The sequence below is a fragment of the Ovis canadensis genome, chromosome 14 (genome assembly GCF_042477335.2).
Source record: "Ovis canadensis isolate MfBH-ARS-UI-01 breed Bighorn chromosome 14, ARS-UI_OviCan_v2, whole genome shotgun sequence".
Taxonomy (NCBI): domain Eukaryota; kingdom Metazoa; phylum Chordata; class Mammalia; order Artiodactyla; family Bovidae; genus Ovis; species Ovis canadensis.
The window spans coordinates 36,967,336-36,988,164 of NC_091258.1; the positions used below are offsets into that span (position 1 = coordinate 36,967,336).

At 40.4% G+C, this 20,829-nt stretch overlaps 1 protein-coding gene and 1 non-coding gene across 4 annotated transcripts in view; one reads left to right on the forward strand and one right to left on the reverse strand.

The window, feature by feature from the left end:
* Positions 1-20,829, forward strand: part of LPCAT2 (lysophosphatidylcholine acyltransferase 2) — a 65,595-nt gene that overhangs the window by 16,119 nt on the left and 28,647 nt on the right. For all 3 annotated transcript variants that reach the window (XM_069549860.1, XM_069549861.1, XM_069549862.1), the window contains 4 exons: positions 880-934; positions 11,852-11,934; positions 15,371-15,496; positions 17,366-17,519. In XM_069549860.1, coding sequence (XP_069405961.1) covers positions 880-934; positions 11,852-11,934; positions 15,371-15,496; positions 17,366-17,519 — 418 coding nt within the window. The remainder of the gene's footprint in view (positions 1-879; positions 935-11,851; positions 11,935-15,370; positions 15,497-17,365; positions 17,520-20,829) is intronic.
* TRNAG-GCC (transfer RNA glycine (anticodon GCC)) lies at positions 13,830-13,901 on the reverse strand. The gene has a single exon. It is a non-coding gene; the product is annotated as a tRNA-Gly (tRNA).

Here is a 20,829-nt window from a genome sequence, read left to right on the forward strand (position 1 = left end):
CTCCAGGGAACTTCCCGACCCAGGGATCTAACCCAGGTCTCCTGCATTGTAGACAGACGCTTTACCGTCTGAGCCACCAACTTCCCTGGCAGAGGAAGTAAGGCGTCTGCCTACAATATGAGAGACCTGGGTTCAATCCCTGGGTTGGGAAGATCCCCTGGAGAAGGAAATGGCAACCCACTCCAGTACTCTTGCCTGGAAAATCCCATGGACTGAGAAGCCTGGTAGGCTACAGTACATGGGGTCACAAAGAGTAGAACATGACTGAGCGACTTCACTTTCACTTAGTTGTCAAGGAGACTTCAAATTTGGGGTTCATTCTGCTGAGCTGTGGCTCTGACCCACAAATACATATTTGGTGTTGTGATTTGGCAATTTAACTTTTGAATATCAAGGATAGTTCTCTATCCTCCAATTAAAAAAATATCTTATGATAAACCATGGGGGCTTCCCAGGTGGTGCAGTGATAAAGAATTTGCCCTCCAATGTAGAAGATGCAGGTTCAGTCCCTGGGTCAGGAATATCCCCTGGAGAGGGAAACGGCAATCCACTCCAGTATTTTTGGGAAATCCCAACAGAGGAACCTGTTGAGCTACAATCCATGGGGTTGCAAAGAGTCAGACATAACAGAGCAACTGAGCACATGATAAACCATAAAGGAAAAGAATATTAAAAGAATGTATAATAAAAAATTAAAAGTATTTTTAAAAGAATAGTTCTCTAAGCCCCAAAAGTGGTAAAGCAGCAGAGTGGCATTTATAAATGCAGAATACACACAGAGTGACAAAGGTTGCTTGTTTGTCAAGAAAGGATGGTTGAGCAATATTAGATAGTACTTGTATTACCACATAAAAATGGCCTTCTCTCTTTTCTCCTCAGCATTCAACTTTGTGTGCTTACTTGGTGCCAGCCCTTCACAAGGGTGGAAGTTGAGGTAAGTGGTTCAAAATGTACCCTTGAAACTTGTGGTTTGGCCTTTCTTATCATAGTGAGTTTTCAGTCTGGAGAAATCAGATGTAGAAAGATTGTAAGTTAAGTTTGCCACCTTGAAAATAAGCCCTGTTCCTTTGCAAATTGTGTATCTAAACCCAAGCTGTCAGAACTAGCCCTTAAACTTGTGTTAGGAAGCACAACTTCCTAGCTTCGGGGAATTTCCAATATGTCACCATCCTGGTTGGCCATATTTTCATCACTCACTCCTATCTTTTTATTCCTTTTAATGCTGACAAATAGATTTGATAGAGTGCCTGATGAACTGTGGACAGAGGTTTGTGACATTGTACAGGAGACAGGGATCAAGACCATCCACAAGAAAAAGAAATGCAACAAAGCAAAATGGCTCTCTGAGGAGGCCTTACAAATAGCTGTGAAAAGAAGAAAAGTGAAAAGCAAAGGAGAAAAGGAGAGATATACCCATTTGAATGCAGAGTTCCAAAGAATAGAAAGGAGAGATAAGAAAGCCTTCCTCAGTGATCAGTGCAAAGAAATAGAGGAAAATAACAGAATGGAAAGATTAGAGATTTCTTCAAGAATATTAGAGACACCAAGGGAACATTTCATGCAAAGATGGGCTCAATAAAGGACAGAAATGGTATGGACCTAACAGAAGCAGAAGATATTAAGAAGAGGTGGCAAGAATACACAGAAAAACTGTACAAGAAAGATCTTCATGACCCAGATAATCACAATGGTGTGATCACTCACTTAGAGCCAGACATCCTGGAATGTGAAGTCAAGTGGGCCTTAGGAAGCATCACTACAAAGAAAGCTAGTGGAGGTGATGGAATTCCAGTTGAGCTGTTTCAAATCCTGAAAGACGATGCTGTGAAAGTGCTGCACTCAATATGCCAGCAAATTTGGAAAACTCAGCAGTGGCCACAGAACTGGAAAAGGTCAGTTTTCATTCCAATCTCAAAGAAAGGCAATGCCAAAGAATGCTCAAACTACTGCACAATTGCACTCATCTCACATGCTAGCAAAGTAATGCTCAAGATTCTCCAAGCCAGGCTTCAGCAATACGTGAACCGTGAACTTCCAGATGTTCAAGCTGGTTTTAGAAAAGGCAGAGGAACCAGAGATCAAATTGCCAACATCCACTGGATCATCGAAAAAGCAAGAGAGTTCCAGAAAAACATCTATTTCTGCTTTATTGACTATGCCAAAGCCTTTGACTGTGTGGATCACAATAAACTGTGGAAAATTCTGAAAGAGATGGGAATACCAGACCACCTAACCTGCCTCTTGAGAAACCTGTATGCAGGATAGGAAAGTTAGAACTGGACATGGAACAACAGAGTGGTTCCAAATAGGAAAAGGGGTACGTCAAGGCTGCATATTGTCACCCTGCTTATTTAACTTATATGCAGAGTACATCATGAGAAATGCTGGGCTGGAAGAAGCACAAGCTGGAATCAAGATTGTTGGAGATATATTGATAACCTCAGATATGCAGATGACACCACCCTTATGGCAGAAAGTGAAGAACAACTAAAGAGCCTCTTGATGAAGGTAAAAGAGGAGAGTGAAAAAGTTGGCTTAAAGCTCAACATTGAGAAACTAAAATCATGGCATCTGGTCCCATCTCTTCATGGGAAACAGATGGGGAAACAATGGAAACAGTGGCTGACTTTATTTTTTGGGGCTCCAAAATCACTACAGATGGTGATTGCCACCATGAAATTAAAAGACACTTACTCCTTGGAGCGGAGAAGGCAATGGCACCCCACCCCAGTACTCTTGCCTGGAAAATCCCATGGATGGAGGAGCCTGGTGGGCTGCAGTCCATGGGGTCGCTAAGAGTCGGACACGACTGAGCAACTTCACTTTCACTTTTCACTTTCTTGCATTGGAGAAGGAAATGGCAACCCACTCCAGTGTTCTTGCCTGGAGAATCCCAGGGACAGGGAAGCCTGGTGGACTGCTGTCTATGGGGTCACACAGAATCAGACATGACTGAAGTGACTTAGCAGCAACTCCTTGGAAGGAAAGTTATGACCAACCTAGATAGCATATTGAAAAGCAGAGACATCACTTTGTCAGCAAAGGTCCATCTAGTCAAGGCTTTGGTTTTTCCAGTGGTCATATATGGATGTGAGATTTGGACTATAAAGAAAGCTGAGCACCTAAGAATTGATACTTTTGAGCTGTGGTGTTGGAGAAGACTCTTGAGAGTCCCTTGGACTGCAAGGAGATCCAACCAGTCCATCCTAAAGGAGATCAGTCCTGGGTGATCATTGGAAGGACTGATGCTGAAGCTGAAACTCCGATACTTTGGCCACCTGATGCGAAGAGCTGACTCACTGGAAAAGACCCTGATGCCAGGAAAGATTGAGGGCAGGAGACAAGGGGACGACAGAGGATGAGATGGTTGGATGGCATCACTGACTCAATGGACATGAGTTTGGGTAAACTCCAGGAGTTGGTGATGGACAGGGAGACCTGGCATGCTGTGGTCCATGGGGTCATGAAGAGTCAGACACAACTGAGTGACTGAACTGAACTGAATGCTGATCTCTGCCAAGTTTCATGATAAGCCTTCACATCCTGGCCAAAGGAGCTACAGTAGCTGGTGGAACCCCTCAGCTTCTTGAAGATTTATGTTCTGTGAAATCTGAGAGATTGTGAGAGAGGCATAGTCAGAAACTCTCATTTTTAGAATAGTCTGTACATGGAAAACCTGAAGAAATCGTGTTATGTGAGCCATTAAGGCAGAAGAGCCATAAAGGCAGCTCATATCGTCATTCACAGGACACTGTTTCACGTTCAGTTACAGTGGCAGGTGGGGAGTGGAGGAGTAATCAGAATATTCTGAAAATTCTGACCAGATTTTTAAGACTTTGAAGACTGATTCCAAGAACTCTGCTTAGTTTCTAGGGATGACATGGAATAATGGGCCTTTGAGTTCAGAATCTTGTTGGCTTTGGTGATACCCTTAGGTAGCTTCTGAAGAGAGAGGATCAGAATAATGATTCTTCAGATTTTTGCTTGGATTTTCCAATTGCATCCACAGCTTTTGTAATGAAAACCTTAAGTTTGTATTTGTAATTCAGAGTCCTGAGTGGGGGCCAGTGCTCTAAGTGACAGGACTGTGGAATTTAAGTTATAAGAATCTTATTTTACCTTGTTAGATAGCTTGGTTATTCAGCCATTTAGATGTCAATAATGCCAAATGTTGTAGGAGCTCAAATTATGTCAGAGTGAGTTTGACTACAATGAAATTTTTCTTGAGACTTGTAGGTTGCTTGTCTGCCATGAAGATACTTGTTTATTAATTACGTGTCACACTTCCCCACTTTTATAACCAGCTCAGTATCTCTCCGTGTGACCAGAAAACACTAGATCTTAGATGTTTCTAGAGAAACAGTTTTAATTTCCTGAGTCTATGAAATAAACTGACAACAGGCAAATTAACAGTGGAAAAGATATATACAAATTTATTAATCTGTATCCTGATAAGTTTAGAAAGTATGAGGAGAAGCAAAATGAATCAGATTTCTTTTTCTGAGACTTCTCAGAGCCTTTGAAATGTTTGACCACTGAACTCCTTTTCTCTCTGGAAACCTCTTAGAACCAGTGTTCCATAGAATAGCATTTTGGGAAACCTTGTTGGAAAGAAATATTACTTCTAAGTACTCTGAGCACTGTTCTTACTTCTTGAATAGCTGCTCAGATAACTAGCCCTGTTTTCTTTATCTAAAAAGAAAAAGAAAACCCAAACATAAAACAGCCATACAATCTTCCCTGCAAATTCAGAGATACTGTTTGTATATATGTGTGTGAGAAGTCACTCATTCATGTCTGGCTCTTTGCAATCTCATGGATTGTAGCCTGCCAGACTCCTCTGTCCATGAGATTTTCCAGGCAAGAATACTGGTGTGGGTTGCCTTTTCCTTTTCCAGGGGATCATCCTGACCCAGGGATCAAACCCAGGTCTCCTGCATTGCAGGCAGATTCTTTACCACTGAGCCACTAGGAAGTTCATATATATATATATAGTTCCTTCCTCTTAAGTTACCCCTCTTTAGCTAAGATCTGGCAGTAGATGTGGAAATGCACACAGAACTGTTAATTTTTTTTGTCTAGCACACATATCAGTGGTCAAATTCTGTTACAACAGAGGTATGCAAATTCCTCGTGCTTTTGCCCTGACCATTGTTACCACATTTCCTTTCTGGGCCGTAGCTTGCTTTCTTTCTTTTCAATTATAGTATTTGCATCCTCCTACCAGTTCTTAGACCATTCAGATAATATTTCCTGCAAAGCAAAGAATATATCCTTTGTTCGACAACTTCACACTCAAAATAGCTTTCAGCCAGTTGAAAACAGCTGAATAGGTAGGGATTTGAGGGGTAAGAATTGAAGATGGAAATTTGTGGAGTTCAAATTGGGTATTCTTGTTTTTGTTGTTGTTGTTTAGTCGCTCAGTCGTGTGCAACTCTTCTGTGACCCCATGGACTGTGGCCCACCAGGCTCCACTGGTCCATGGGTTTTCCCAGGCAAGAATATTGGAGTGAGTTGCCATTTCTTTCTCCAGGGAGTCTTCCAACTCAGGGATCAAACCTGCATCTCCTTCACTGGCAGATGGATTCTTTACCACTGCGCACCCGGGAAGCCCAAATTATTATTTTAATTGTAATTTGAAGTTTATGAGTCTACCTTTCACCCAGGGGACTCCTAGCTACTTTATGACTTTTGAATATGTTAATTCCTCACTGCTGCTGCTGCTGCTGCTGATGCTGCTGCTGCTAAGTTGCTTCAGTCATATCCAACTCTGTGTGACCCCATAGACGGCAGCCCACCAGGCGCCCCCGTCCCTGGGATTCTCCAAGCAAGAACACTGGAGTGAGTTGCCATTTCCTTCTCCAGTGCAGGAAAGTGAAAAGTGAAAGTGAAGTTGCTCAGTAGTGTCCGACTCTTAGCGACCCCATGGACTGCAGCCTACCAGGCTCCTCCATCCATGGGATTTTCTAGGCAAGAGTACTGGAGTAGGGTGCCATTGCCTTCTCTGAATTCCTCACTGGTGGGCTGTAATTGGAAAATGTATCCCAGAGGCCCGCCAGGCACTAAGTATATGTGCACCATGGCTCAAGACTCTCACAAGGGACTTCCCTGGTGGTCCAATGATTAGGACTCTATTTTTGCTTTGCAAACTTTCCAAATAAGTTCATCTGTACCATTTTTATAGATCCCAAATGTAAGTGATATTATATGATGTTTGTTTTTCTTTTTCTGACTTACTTCACTCTGTATGACAAGCTCTAGGTCTATCTACATCTCTGCAAATGGCACTATTTCAAAGAACTGCACATTTCTTAATATTCACCTATTAAAATCCTTTTCTGTTATTTAGAGGAGGAGAAGATTGATTATAGTATCATCACTAATCAATCTTCCTCTTGTCATCATTTATTTAATAGGAATGTGCTCATGTGGTCATTAAACAACGAATAAACCAGCTTTACTGGTTCAGAGTATTCTTGCAAAAGACTGGCTCTGGGTAACAGAGAGCCTTAAACAATGCTTGGGAGAATTGGGGCTTAATCTTGTGTGGAGTCTAAGGCCCTTGAGGAGGTACTTTTGGGACCAAAAGTACAAAGGATGCTAGTGTGGGAAGCAGTCCAGTTAGACTCTGACCTCCTCCTCGTCTGGGTCAGAATGGTACAGAGTAAATAGGGTGAGGGGGGAGAGAAGATTGCAGTGAGGAGGGGAATGGGACTGGGGAGCCTATCTCAGCTGCAGTGGGAACGTGAATTGAAGTTCACATGGGATGCTGTAGGGTAGGAGAGATTTCCCTCTACCCATCCAGGTTAGATTCCTGGGTCTATGAAATAAACTGACAACAGGCTGATTAACAGCAGAAAAGATATATACAGATTTTTTAACTTTTCATATGGTATGCACAAGGGCATCATAGGGAATAAAAAGTGAATACCCCAAAAAAGTGAGATTTGAGTGCTTGTATACCTTTATTCTTGCCTGGAGAATCCCAGGGACTGGGGAGCCTGGTGGGCTGCCATCTATGGGGTAGCACAGAGTTGGACATGACTGAAGTGACTTAGCAGCAGCAGCAGCATACCTTATTATTAATAATAAAAGCAGGGGAGGGAGGGCATAGGCCGCTTAGGGGAGAATAAATGATTTTTAAGAAAGAACAGTAGGCTCTTAGAAGAGATGGGAGATGTGATGGTGTGTGATAAAGTTTGTCTGGGTGTGATGTTGCCTTCTGGTCTCTTCCCCTCTGATGAGAGTCAGTCTTGCCTGTATGATGAAACTCCCTAGGAGGAGATTTAGGACAATTAAGTTCTTTTTGGAAGATCTGTCATAGGCTGATAAGGGGAGTTCAGAGAAAGCCTTTCCCTCCATTGCTGTTTTTAAGTGTCTTCAGCTTAAAATAATCAATATATCTAAGAGGCATATTTGTTGTAGCATGACCTGAACTCCTTCACTGTCTTCTTTCTAAAGTTGAAAATGAAGTATCATTGAAATGAAAGTGGAATTGCAACTTGAGACACAAGGACCATGTCTGAAACAGGAAAATAGGATGGCCGCAGGTCAAAGGGGGATATAAGAGGGCTTCCAAGCAGCATGAGGTTCGATTTAAGTACCTTCATCCTCTCCCATCACATCGACAATAAAAAAAGAAAAAATAGACTTGGTGTTAAGATCACATATTTTGGCCCACCTGCACAAACTAGAAGGATAAAAGATCTTCAGTATAAGAAACAAAAATTTTTTTTGTCTCATTGCAGCATGTGGGATCTTAGTTCCCTGACCAGGGATTGAACCCATGTCCCGTGCAGTGGAAGTGTGGCGTCCTAACCACTGGACTGCCAGGGAATTCCAAAAAAAGTACTTTTATATTTGAAGCCAGCATGGTCACCTTGAGAAATTACATAATTTTTCAAGCAGCTCCAAGGACTTGAACATGAATTTGTAGTAGCCTCAGCCAATGAGGTTTTGTACCTTTGCTGAGCATCTCTCAGTTAGCATCACTCTCTAACAGGAGGAGGAAGGCAGGATCAGGAGAGGTGACTGAGCATGTGATTAGCACCCTGCATGTGGCAGAAGTGGCAGATTTAGGTGACAGAAAGGTCATATAGAAGTGTCTGACTCCCAAAGTCCAGTGTAGACAGGCAGACAGATGTTGCCAGGAGCGGGTGGATAGAGAGGGATGAATAGGTGCTGAGAGAGACCATCAGTTTCTTAGAGTTTCTGCATGACTAGGTCAAGGGAGGAGTAAACACTGATAGATAATGAGAAAGTCATGGAAAACCTTGTCAGAGGAGGAGATCAGAATGGCCAAGGCAGAGTTGAGAAAGGTATCTATGGCCAGGTGAAGGGGCTGTGAAATCAAGATAGGCCATCAGTGTGGATACTGAGGATAGCAAGAGAAGATAAAGGTAGAAACTTTGTGGTAGAAAATTTCTGGTTGGGGTCACTGGGGTATTTAGGTGTGGATTAGGGTTCAGTGATAGATAATGGCAATCAGTTATCCTCTCTCTGGCTGATCTTCCTTCCAAATAAAAGATATGTTAATGCAGTGAACCTTGAATGACTTTGTACAAATTGGAAATGTGATATAGAGGACAAAGTCTTCTCCAAGGAGAAATGACTTATTAGAATTTCCACTGAATGGCTTCTCAGAAGGATTGGGGGCCTCCAAGACCTATGAGTGTCAAATCTAGACTGTTAATTACTTTGAACTCTCAGTGGAATTTGTTTTTGTGGAAAATATTTCCTGCACTGAAAGCAACCAAACTCATAGTTCATTGTATTGTGTTCAGTTAGCAGTATAACAGCAATTTATTTTTTTAGGGTTTTCACTTTGTGCTTTTATGACCCACCAATCAAGTGTATTATAAATGATCCTTTGGCTTTTTAAAAATGAATAATTATTTGACAATTTAAAACTTTAATTGATCATATTATTTTGTTAGTTTTTCTGTGAACATCTCTTTTAACATAGTTTCTCTCTTGGATTTCACCCTAAGCAACTGTAAGAGATTTTAACTTGAACAGGATGGAGGTAACTTTTGGAAATAGTTGCAGATTGTTTGTTGCTCTGGATATATAAGTGATGTGGGGACCTCTGGTGGCTTAGTTTATTTTTCCAGCTTAAAGAACGACGGTACTAAGTGATCTAGACTTAGAAGTCCAGCTGAAAAGGACGGAATCTAGTCAAATTTTTTTCCTTTGACAGTAGAGGTAATTGAGGCCTATAAAGGCTAAATGACTTTTCCAGGATCTCGCATAGCAGAGCCAAGGCGTCAACCCAGGCCCATGCTCTCTCCGCACTGTGACATTGTCCTCTTGGAGAGGATGTTAAAAAAAAATACGTGAGAGGTAAAATGACATTATCCTATGACTTCTGTCCATTTTATCCTAAAAATGTCCCTTGGGGCCATTCTGGCCTCTACATCCCCCCTCCCTCTGCTCATGTTATTACCATCACTCACAGGTTGATTGCAGTTGTCTCCAGGGCTCCTCCCTGCTCTGGTCGTCTTCCCCTTTGGTTATCCACTCCCTGCCACCGAAAGTGAAGTGAAATGAAGTCGCTCAGTCGTGTCTGACTCTTTGCAACCCCATGGACTGTAGCCTACCAGGCTTCTCCGTCCATAGGATTTTCCAGGCAAGGGTACTGGAGTGGGTTGCCATTTCCTTTTCCACCTGCCACCGAAGTTACTGCTCAAAAACTTGGACCTGGTCATTTCACTCCCTTGTTTAAACTTTATCTCTGAGTCACCATTGCCCGTAGACTTCTTAAATATGATTAACAGGCTTGAAAACAGATCTGTGTGAGTCCAAAAGTAGTGTTATTTATACAAATCTTCACTTTTCTTTCAAGCTGTGACCTGGTCATTTGTGTATGGCCTTAGCTATATTGTTTAACCTCTCAGAGCCGCATTCTTTACCTGTCAAAGGGAAATGGGTAGAATTTGCCTCATGAAATTGTTGAAAGAGTTCGTCACATAAAACCCTTTTATATAGGAATGGATAAATAAGATGGGGTACATACATATATACAATGGAATATTACTCAGCCATATAAAGGAACAAAATTGAGTCATTTGTAGAGATGTGGATGGACCTAGAGACTGTCATACAGGGTGAAATGTCAGATAGAGAAAAACAAATATCTTATATTGTTGCATATCTGTGGAATCTAGAAAAAGGGTATAGATGATCTTATTTGCAAAACAGAGACACAGACACAGAGAACAAACGTATGGGTTGGGGGGAACGGAAATAGGGTGGGATGAATTAGGAGACTGGGATTGAGAGATATACACTATTGATACTAGTTTAAAATAGGTGAGAACCTACTGTAGAGCACAGGGAACTCTACTCAGTGCTCTGTGGTGACCTCAATGGGAAGGAAATCCAAAGAAGAGGGGATATTCGTATACCTAAAACTGATTTGCTTTGCTGTATGACACTAACACAATTATAAAGCAACTACACTCCAATAGAAGTTAATTAAAAAAAAAAACACCTTATGTAAACTGCCCAGCACACAGTAGGTGCTTGAAGGATGGTGACTCTTATTGTGGACTTAGCTCACTGTGTCATGCATTTCTCTCCCACTGCATGAAGACCTCCTTGAGTACAGAACTTTCATGTCCTGATCTCAAGGCTTAGTGCGGTACCTGGAAGACACCAGGTGCCTAAGAAATATTTTTAAAATGGAAATGAGCCATGAAATCTTGAGCAATTCATTTAATATTTGTGAACCCCAACTCCTTATGACTAGAATTGAAAGGATTAGAGAAATAAAACAATACATATTAAACACCTAGCATGGTGCCTGGTTCATAATCGATAAACAGTGGCTATTGACAAGATCATGCTTATCCTCAAAGAGTCAAGATCAAGTGTTAGCTTTTCTGTAAAACCTCTTTGATTGCTTTGCCCAGCCCCTTGACCAAATTAATAATTTCCTGTCACTCATGCTCATACTCCAGGAGAGCTGTAAAATATGACAGACTGGCCTTGGGCTGAATCCTGGTCATGTGACCTATATAACTTTAAGTAAGTTAATTAAGCTTTTAAGCCCTATCATTAAGGGTAATGATAGTTTGTGTTGTGTCAGTCTACCCTATTAAAATATGTATCTTCTTTAGAGCAGGAGTTAGGGTCCTGTTCTCCTTACCTGATACATAGTAGGTGCTCAAAAAATGTAAAATGATTTAAAAACAGTACCAAAACCTTGTTAATGTTAGAAAACTATAATCAAAAACAAGGACAGTATCAATGAGGTATCACAGAATATCACGTGGAGAAAAAAAGTAAAATTTAAAATGATAAAGGAAAACATGATGTTAGACAACAGATAGAAAGCCTACATAGGGTTAAAAAACAAGCAGAAGAAATAATAAAGCATAAAGTTTGATCAAGTGATAAAGTATGACTGATATAGAAATGGATAGAGAAGATAAACTGCAAAAAACAAAGTGCTACTCCTAATAACACTTTCAAACACAAAGGCTGGTTGGGAGAAAAGGCAGCTTTGAGAATAAGATCTGAGCAGTTTCAGCTTTACAACTTCCAGAATTCCAGACATTGACCTATTTCATCCTCACCACAACCAGGGATGTGGGTGAGCATAGCCCTCTTTTTAGAGTTGAGGAGACAGTTCAGAAAACCTAAAGGTCATAATAGTTAACATACAGAAAGACCCAGAGCTTGAATTCACATCTGAGTCCAAGCACAGTGTGTTCTTTACATTCTATCTTGTAACCTGTGTGCTAGAAAGGCAGGGGATTTCATATAATGACAGCTTATAAATTAATTTATGTAGCAATTAAAATATTAGGCCTCACAATTATAATGGAAAGGTTTATTTGCCTTTCAGTTTATGCCTGTTCAAGTACCAAGTGATGAAGAAAGAAGTGATCCTGTCCTTTTTGCCAGTACAATCCGGAATGTAATGGCAGAGTAAGTATCTATATATGATTGTAATCAGTAAATACTTTTAAATTATTGGTAAATGACATTTACTATTGTTTGACGTTTTTGTTTTTTCTTTCTGAGGGCCTCATTCCCCAACTCATTTTGGTAAGGAAAAAGAATGTGCCCAGGAATGTAGTCAGTAAGACAATCTATAAATATTTTCCCAGATGTAACCCCAAACTATTGGAAACGTGCCCCTGCCAGAATGGGAGCAGGAAGGATACATGACCCAGAAGAAACCAGCCAGTGACTTCCAAAGGGTGGATTCCCCCAACCTGGCCTGTCACCATCAGACAAAGGATGGTCTGAACAGTCGTGCCGTGACCCACCTTCTATCCTCTCAGCCTCCATGTAGCTGCTGAGGCCGGGTGTTTCAAAGGCATAAATGATTACAGCACTAAAAGGAAAAAGTCTGCAAGGGAATACACTAGCTGCCTAAAAAAGGGGGGAAATCACCCTCACTAAGGGAATGGCTATAAGTTTAGGATTTAGAAACTGCAAAACATAAGCCAAGTGTTTTCCGGCACATAAAGGAGTTTTAACTGGGTGCTTTTCTGATTATATAAATTACCTCTCCTCCTATAATGAAAGAATGTGTTATATTGAGTTGTTTTTTTTTCTCAAAAACCCTAATGAACTTTTTGGCCAGCCCAATACTGTCCCTGCCACCCAGGCAGTCTCAGAGCCCTCCAGGTGTGTACACGCTTTCCCAGTACCACCTCCCTCAGTCATGTCCAGCAGTGGGTTTGGAGCTAATAAACCAGCTGTATTTATTCTCTTAGTGAAAATGCAATGAGAACTCTGAATTTAGCTTCATAGCTGAATTTGGCATTATAAACAAGATTATATATATTATATCAGTATGTTTATATATATTATATATATTAATACTTCACAGGAAACTAACTTTATTTTCAAAAAAATAAATGTCTAAGTCTTTGGCTGAAAAAGTTTTGTTACTCTATGTTCCAGCATGTAGTTGATTTACCTAGTTTCTTGAGCAGCTACAAAATTTGCTTTGATATTGTTTTCTTCTCTCTTCCCTTGTGTTTTCATACTAGCTTATGTCCAAAAGTTAGGAAGGAAGATAAGTATAAGGAAATGACATAATTTATATGAGATATTTTGGCTTCCTGAAATGTCTGAAAACATTTTTTTGTGTGTGCCTAAAAACAGAGGAAGGATTTGTTTAAGCATCCTTTTCCTGGATTTGGAGGCGTGGAGGTAAAAGGGCCTTGGATAAAGAATAGGGAAGCAGATTTCCCTGGTGGTCCAGTAGTTAGGACACCATGCCTCCAGCATAGGTGGTGTGGGTTTGATTCCTGTTTGGGGAACTAAGACCCCACATGCTGTATGGGGTGACCAAAAAAAAAAAAAAGAGTAAGAAAGACCTCAATTAGTTGCACAGGCTTGGACAAGTTCCCTCCAAGGCTCCTTTCCTCATGTGTAAAAGTGGGAGTTCTAATCCTTGCTTGGCCTTTCTCATGGTTTTGCTTATTATGAGAGTCAAAGTAGGAAAGTATTTGTTGAATGCATTTGAAATGGTAAAGAGCCAAATCAAAGTAAGTCATGGTGGTCAACCACCAATAAATATTTACCAAGCGCTGTGCTAGACCATTTACTTGTGTTATCTAACATGATCTTCACAGCAGCTCTGAAACAGGTGAGGAACAGAGGCTCTGAGGGCGAAGCGTTCTGTCCAAGACCATGGTGGCTAGTGAGAGGCTCTGGCATGCGTGCTCTGTCACTAAGTCACGTTCAACTCTTCTGCAGCCCCATGGACTGTAGCCCATGGACTGTAGCCTGCCAGGCCCTACTGTCCACGGGATTTCCCAGGCAAGAATACTGGAGTGGGTTGCCATTTCCTCCTCCAGGGGAACTTCCCCACCCAGGGATTGAACCTGGGTCTCCTGCATTGGCAGGCAGGTTCTTTACCACTGAGCCACCAGGGAAGTGAGAGAGTCTCTTGACTGGGATTCAGAACCATACTTCATGTTACCAAAGCCCAAGTTCTTGACTGTTTTGTTCTGTTCACTGTTATAATTCCTGGAGTGTTTTTTAATTCTTCATATGTTTTACACCAAATAGTTATTAATCAAATCATCTTAGTTGCAGGTAAGAAAAAAATGTTTATTCATATTGCATTCATTGAAAATTTAATGTTCTTAGCCATGATTCAGCAAAATCAAATAACAGCTGATGACATAATTTTATGATTGTCACTGAATAGGTGTAAATAAAACTTTAGCCAAGAGGGATCTGCAGGAAATTTATGTACTGCACAGGTGTTCTTCTTGTCACTCAAGTGTCTCTTCAAGTTCTTGTTAATATATATTTTTACCAAGTCTGGTTCCCTATTAGTAGATCTCTGAGCAGGAGGGAGGTAGTTGGAGTTGTGCACCTCTTTGAGGATGGAGGGTGTTTAGGTTTGTAAGAAATACAGTCTTATTATCAGTTCTGTTTAGTATTTTTTGAAGAATTGCTAGGTAGCAAAAAGGCAATCTTCAAACTTAAAAGATGAAAAAATGCAGATGACTAGTGATCTGTATAAACTGTTCACTTTGGGGCTTCCCTGGAGGCTCAGAGGTTAAAGCATCTGCCTGCAATGTGGGAGACCTGGGTTCGATCTCTGGGTTGGGAAGATTCCCCTGGAGAAGGAAATGGCAACCCACTCCAGTATTCTTGCCTGGAGAATCCCATGGACGGAGGAACCTGGTGGGCTACAGTCCACGGGGTTGCAAAGAGTCGGACACGACTGAGTGACTTCACTTTCACTATAATGTCTAGGTGTCATTTATCTGTTTAAATAGCATGTCCATAGGCATTCTTAGTCGGTCCTTAAAATAACCCTGTGGTTGCTTTGTGTTGTTTAGTTGCTAAGTCATGTCCAACTTTTTGTGACTCCATTAGACTATAGCCTGCCAGGCAACTCTGTCCATGGAATTCTCCAGGCAAGATGGCTCCAGCCATCTCCTGCATTGTAGGCAGATTCTTTACCACTGAGCCACTAGGAAGCCCACAGTAACCCTGTGGAGGAAGTGATTATTCCTATGTGCAGATGAGAACAGTGAGGCTTAGGGTAAGTGCCAGAAGTTCCACAGCTGGTAAAAGACTCCACAGAGTCTTGAACTTAAGTTTTCTCATTACTTTCCATGGACTGAAGTCAACTACTATTATCATTGTAGTCAAAACATAAAAATGGCAAGCTGGCAGAAGCACACAGACATGAGGAGATTGACTTGGGCCACAGTTAATCTGTGAAGTAAAGAAATATGTGTCTTTGGCAATAACAAGCCAAAGCCACTGGTTCAAAAGGTAGTAAATACTTTTCCATTTACTGTTTGTTGACCAATTCAAGCTTAGTGAAACATCATCACCTTTTTTAAAAAGTTGAGTTTGTTTGCTTTTTAATACTTTATAGAGCTCTGAAAATTCCAGTAACAGATCACACCTACGAAGACTGCAGACTGATGATCTCAGCAGGCCAGCTGACACTGCCTATGGAAGCTGGGTTGGTGGAATTTACCAAGATCAGCCGGAAATTGAAGTAAGTGTATTTTTAAATCACCACACTTTCCTAAAGGTGTCTGAAAGAGATCTGAAATCCTGTATGTTTATTTTCTCTGGTTTCATAATGCCCAGCTCTAGAACCTACATGGTGTTTATTAGGAAAGCCATTTAGTTTATACAGTTTTGTTTTTTAAAGAAGTGCCACTTCTGAAATGTTTGTTAGTAGTGGGAGAACAAGAGATAGTAAACATGGGTCAGCACAAATCTGCCTTTCTACTCAGAAACGGCTCAGAGTAGTTAGTCATTCCTGCCACCTTCTTATGAGAAGTATGGCATAGGGACTTCCCTGGCTGTCCAGTGGTGAAGACTTTGCCTTCCAATGCAGGGGGTAGAATGCACCTCTGGTTGGGGTGCGAAGATCCCACATGCCTCACAGCCAAAAAATCAAAACATAAAACAGAAGCAATATTCTAAAAATTCAATGAAAACTTTAAAAATGGCCCATATAAGGAAAGAGAAGGATGGCACAGTTATATGGTACTGGCATGAGGTGGTCAGAACTTCTCATGTGAAATAGGAATTGACTTGTAGAGTAGCAACTCTGGCCATCATTACATTTTAAATGCTTCCCTAGATCAGCCTTCTCCTTCTGGGCACATAATTTTTTTTTAAGGCAAAATACTGCTTTGTGATTTTATGATCTAGTTTAAAACTGTTTAGAACATTCCCTTTGTAGTTTGGTATGAAGGTGTAGCTTCCACATCCCTTTCTGATTACAGTTCATTGTTTTCAGCCGCTTCAGGGATCTGCAGAATTTATTACTTCAGTAGACCGTGGCATCCTCCCTTGGAGAGAGCTGCAGAACCAGTTACTGTATTAAAGTTCAAAACTAAAAAAAATATTCTCTGGTGTCTAATGATTAAGAATCTGCCTGCCAGTGCAGGGGACACGGGTTTGATCCCTGATCTGGGAAGATCCCACATGCCAAGGAGCAACTTAGCCCACGAGCAATAACTACTGAGCCTGAGCTCTGGAGCCCATGAGCCACAACTACTGAAGCCCATGTGCCTTAGAGCTGATGCTCTGCAACAAGAGAAGCCGCCACAGTGAGAATCCCAGGCACTGCAATGAAGAACAGCATCCACCCTCACCACAACTAGAAAAAGCCTGAGTGCAGCAATAAGACCCAGTGCAGCCAAAAATAAATAAATAAATCAGAGCTAAAAAGAATATTTTTTGATAACTGATGTAGGAAACGCTATTTATACCTTCTACATAACAATGTTTTGATATTATATTTTTACAATATTCCTGTAGATTTGAAAAATTTTAGATAGTCAATGAACTTAGATGTAGAGGTATGTGTTAAGTCACCTGTTTAATTCTACAGGATGTGATATAAGCCACAGTATATTTTCCAGGGTTTTAAAGTTTTTTATAACTAACATTGGAGGAAGTGTGCATAGTCTAATGAATTTCCCATCACAACATTTTGTGAAATGTGAGTCCATTATCAGCTGGAAATTACCTTGAAAGCAAGAATTATATCTTTTTTTAAAACAACTCAGTAAGTATTGTTGGCATACTAAGTAATATTTAGATTAAAATGTGAGTCCTTGTGTTCTTCTCACGAATCATTTATTATCCTACCACATTGCGCATCCTCCCAGTTACTTTTCTTTCTCTCAGATACTTGGGATAATTACAGTTATGCTAATATTCTTAAAAAAAATTAGAAGTCTGTAATCATGTCCAATATGTGCTTTAAAATATTCATTTTATTCTCCTTTTCAGATATTAACACTTCAAATATTTTCCCATCAGACAAATGAATAGAATAGTGCTCTCAGAATGTCCATGTGGATTGTGAAGGGCTAATAATGTGTCTTCATAACTCTTTGTTTAGATTGGACTGGGATGGGATTCGAAAGCATTTGGATGAGTATGCTGCTATTGCAAGTTCCTCAAAAGGAGGAAGAATTGGAATTGAAGAATTTGCAGAGTATTTGAAGTTGCCTGTTTCAGATGTCTTGAGACAACTTTTTGCACTCTTTGACAGGGTAGGTTAAAGTTTAATCTTTAACATTTTTATTTCACGAGTCTCTGCAGAATATAAATCAGTATGGCAGGCATTAGAAAGCTTGCTAGGTCACTGTTAGAGAACAAGACTGAGCCCATAGTCGAATTTCATGATTTTTATTTTTTTCCCCTTAACAGTAGTAGTAGTAGCACTAGTAGTAATAATAATAGTAATAGAATAATAATTGTGAATATGTGTATGGCAACAGTTATGAGTATCTATTTTTTATTTTTATTATTGAAGTATAGTTGCTTTACAAATGTTGTGTTAGTTTGTGGTGAATTAGCTATATGTATTCATATATCCCCTCCTTCTTGAGCCTCCTTCCCATCCCACCCCCAAACAACTGTAGTTTCTGTTTCTTTTAAACACCAGGTCAGAAATAAATATTGTCACCATATAGCCATATTTGTGTATAGAATCGGAAAGGTTTATATAATTAGCAAGAATTTTAAAATTTATGTCAAAATCATACATTGATGACATTGGTGGCACTATTCTATTCTGAAGGTTTCTGGACTTGGCCCAAAACATCTGAAGACCAAATAGATTTTAGTTTATTTATAACAAAGTTTTTAATTAAAGCATGACTGTTTGTCCTTATAGTGGGGATTCAGTTTTCTGCTTATGAATATGTATGTACATGGAATTAGATAACTGAATTGTCAAAAGTTTCCTTAGGAAAAATGCATCAAGACTTCAAGTTCTCTCTCTTTCAATTTGTTCTTTTAATACGTAAAACTTACAGTAAATCTCACTTTATGGTTATAGTTTTGTGAATTCTAACAAATGCATAGAAGCGTGTAACTACCACCACATTCAAGATACACAATAATTGGGGAAAAAATTCCCTGTAGGTATGCTTTCGTAGTCAAGTCCTTCCCTCACTTTTAACTGCTGGCAGTCACTCTATCCCTTTAGATTTACCTTTTCCAGATGCCATACAAATAGAATCATTTAGTATATCCTTTTGGGTCTGGCTTCTCTCATTCAGCATAATGCATCTGAGATCCAGCCATATTGTTGCCTGTATCAGTAATTCGTCTCCTTTTATTGCTGAGTGGTATTTCTATCGGGTACCACACTTGGTGTATCCATTCCCCAATTGAGGAACATTTGGTTTCCAGCTTGGGGCTATTATGAATATAACTGTTCAGAGTGTTCACATATAGGTTTTTGGGTGAATGTAGATTTTCCTTTCACTTGGGTAAACACAGGGTTGGGTAAATACTTGGTAAATAAAATCTTTTTATTTTGCATTCGTTCCTGAAGGGTATTTTGGTTGTACATATATAGAATTCTGTATAGAGTTCTTCCCTTTCAACAATTTAATAATTTCATCTTTTGCCTTCAGGCCTCCATGATTGCACTGCTTAAATAGTTGTTTTTCAACTACTTCCTGCTGCCATATTTTATCCAGAGATAGTGCTTGCTTCCCTGCCCCCCTTCTTCTGTAGGGGAAAGGAAGTCTTAAAAAAATATTTTTTACATTATTATTATTATTTTGGCTGCAAGGCATGTGGGATCTTTAGATTCCCCGACCACGGATTGAACCCATGCCCCCTGCATTGGAGGCGAGTAGTCTTAATCACTGGACTGCCAGGGAAATCCCAGAAGTAGTGACTTTTAAATTTCAACGAGAGTCCTATGATTGTAGTGAGAAGGAGAGAGGCTGCCCTGGGATCATTCCATCTTGGCTGGCGCCAGAAGTCCCAGTTCTCTATCACTGGGAAAAGATACTTTGCAAAGAAATTATAGCTTGATGACAGAAACCAGGACAGAGCTTTTTTTTCTTCTTATCCTGAGCTCATTAATGCTCCTAATGACTTACTCTGTGATCTCTTAGATGAAGTATTCTTTAACATGAGGCAGATAAGCAACCTTCTTCTGTATGGATTGTGCAAACCTCTATTCCGGGCTTGCTGCAGCATACAAATAATCTTTCCTTGTCCAAGAAAAGGTCATGTATCACTGCAATGATGCTGCTAAAAAGTGTAATGAAGATTTAAGGGAAAGGAGAGATAGATTACTAGATGTAACTGTACAAACTGGGAAAAGAAAAGCTCTTTTCACTTGTACCATTACTTGTGTTTCTATGAGATTTATATAGCATCTTTCAGTACGGCTCTGGGAACAATAAAAGCAGTCTTAAAGTTTTTAGAAATATGAACTTGGTGACAGGAAGGAATATGGCAGGGACATACAAATAAGGACAGAAAGTGTGGAAATGGGAAGTGACAGGAAACAGGGACCAAGGAAGTTCAGAGCACAGCAGACATTATGCTTGTCAAGATTTTTAATCAAGATTAAAAATAATCTCTATAGAGGTTGCCCCGCCTTTCAGGTGTTGAAGTGTCATAACAGCAGTAACAGAATTGTGTTGACACCAGTTCTGTCTTTTGATGACTAATGATACCTGCCAGTGGCCTCATTGTTTCTATAGCACTGGGATGTTCGGAAAGATTTGGGACTAGGGAAGGGAGGGTAAACCAAGGATTACAATAAGCCCTAATAAGCCAGAGTGACTCACTGTGAGCTAGAGAATACAATTGACTCCAAGCAGTTTGGAGACTGGTGCGCCTTTGTGGCTAGTGTGATCAATCACAATTTTGCATATACTCCTTCAGTCAGCTCAGATACCAATTATTTCTGTGAGTTTTCTTCATTTCTTTGTATAGTGTGTAGACTTGGCTTTAGATATAGACCATGAGCTGGTCTTTAAAACACATTTGATCTCCAGCACCCTGGAAGGTAGAGAAGATAATCTGGAGAATTAACAAAGGATGCATTTGACCTTTCTTTCCCTTTTCCTTTCCTTCTTCTCTTCTTTTCTCTCTGTTTCTTCTTTCTCTCTTTCCTTTTTTGTTTTTAACACACCTGCATGTCTGAGCCTGTGAAGATTTGCTTTGTTTTAAGAAGCTGAACTATGCAGTCCTTGCCACACCCTGTGCACATCCCCGCTTCCAGGCTCTCTCTCAGAGATTTAGCTGGGGAATGTGTGTGTGTATGTGTGTGTTCCACAGGAAAGACAAAGACGTTCAGTAATGTCATAGTTTGTTTCTGTCTGAGTAGCTTATCTTGCTAAACTCAGTGTTTATGAGGGGTGGGGGAGGAAGAAGGGTGGGAAAGAGAGAGGGTGGGGTGTTCCTCTTGTTCTGTCAGTAGCTATAAATTTTTGCAGGGCAGAGGGCTCCTCCCATGTGCCTTTCCCAATTTATCCTCCTTTTCCCCTTTTTTCTTTACTTCTCTCAATCTCTCCCCAAGTCTCATGCAGTTGTGGTTGTTATTTG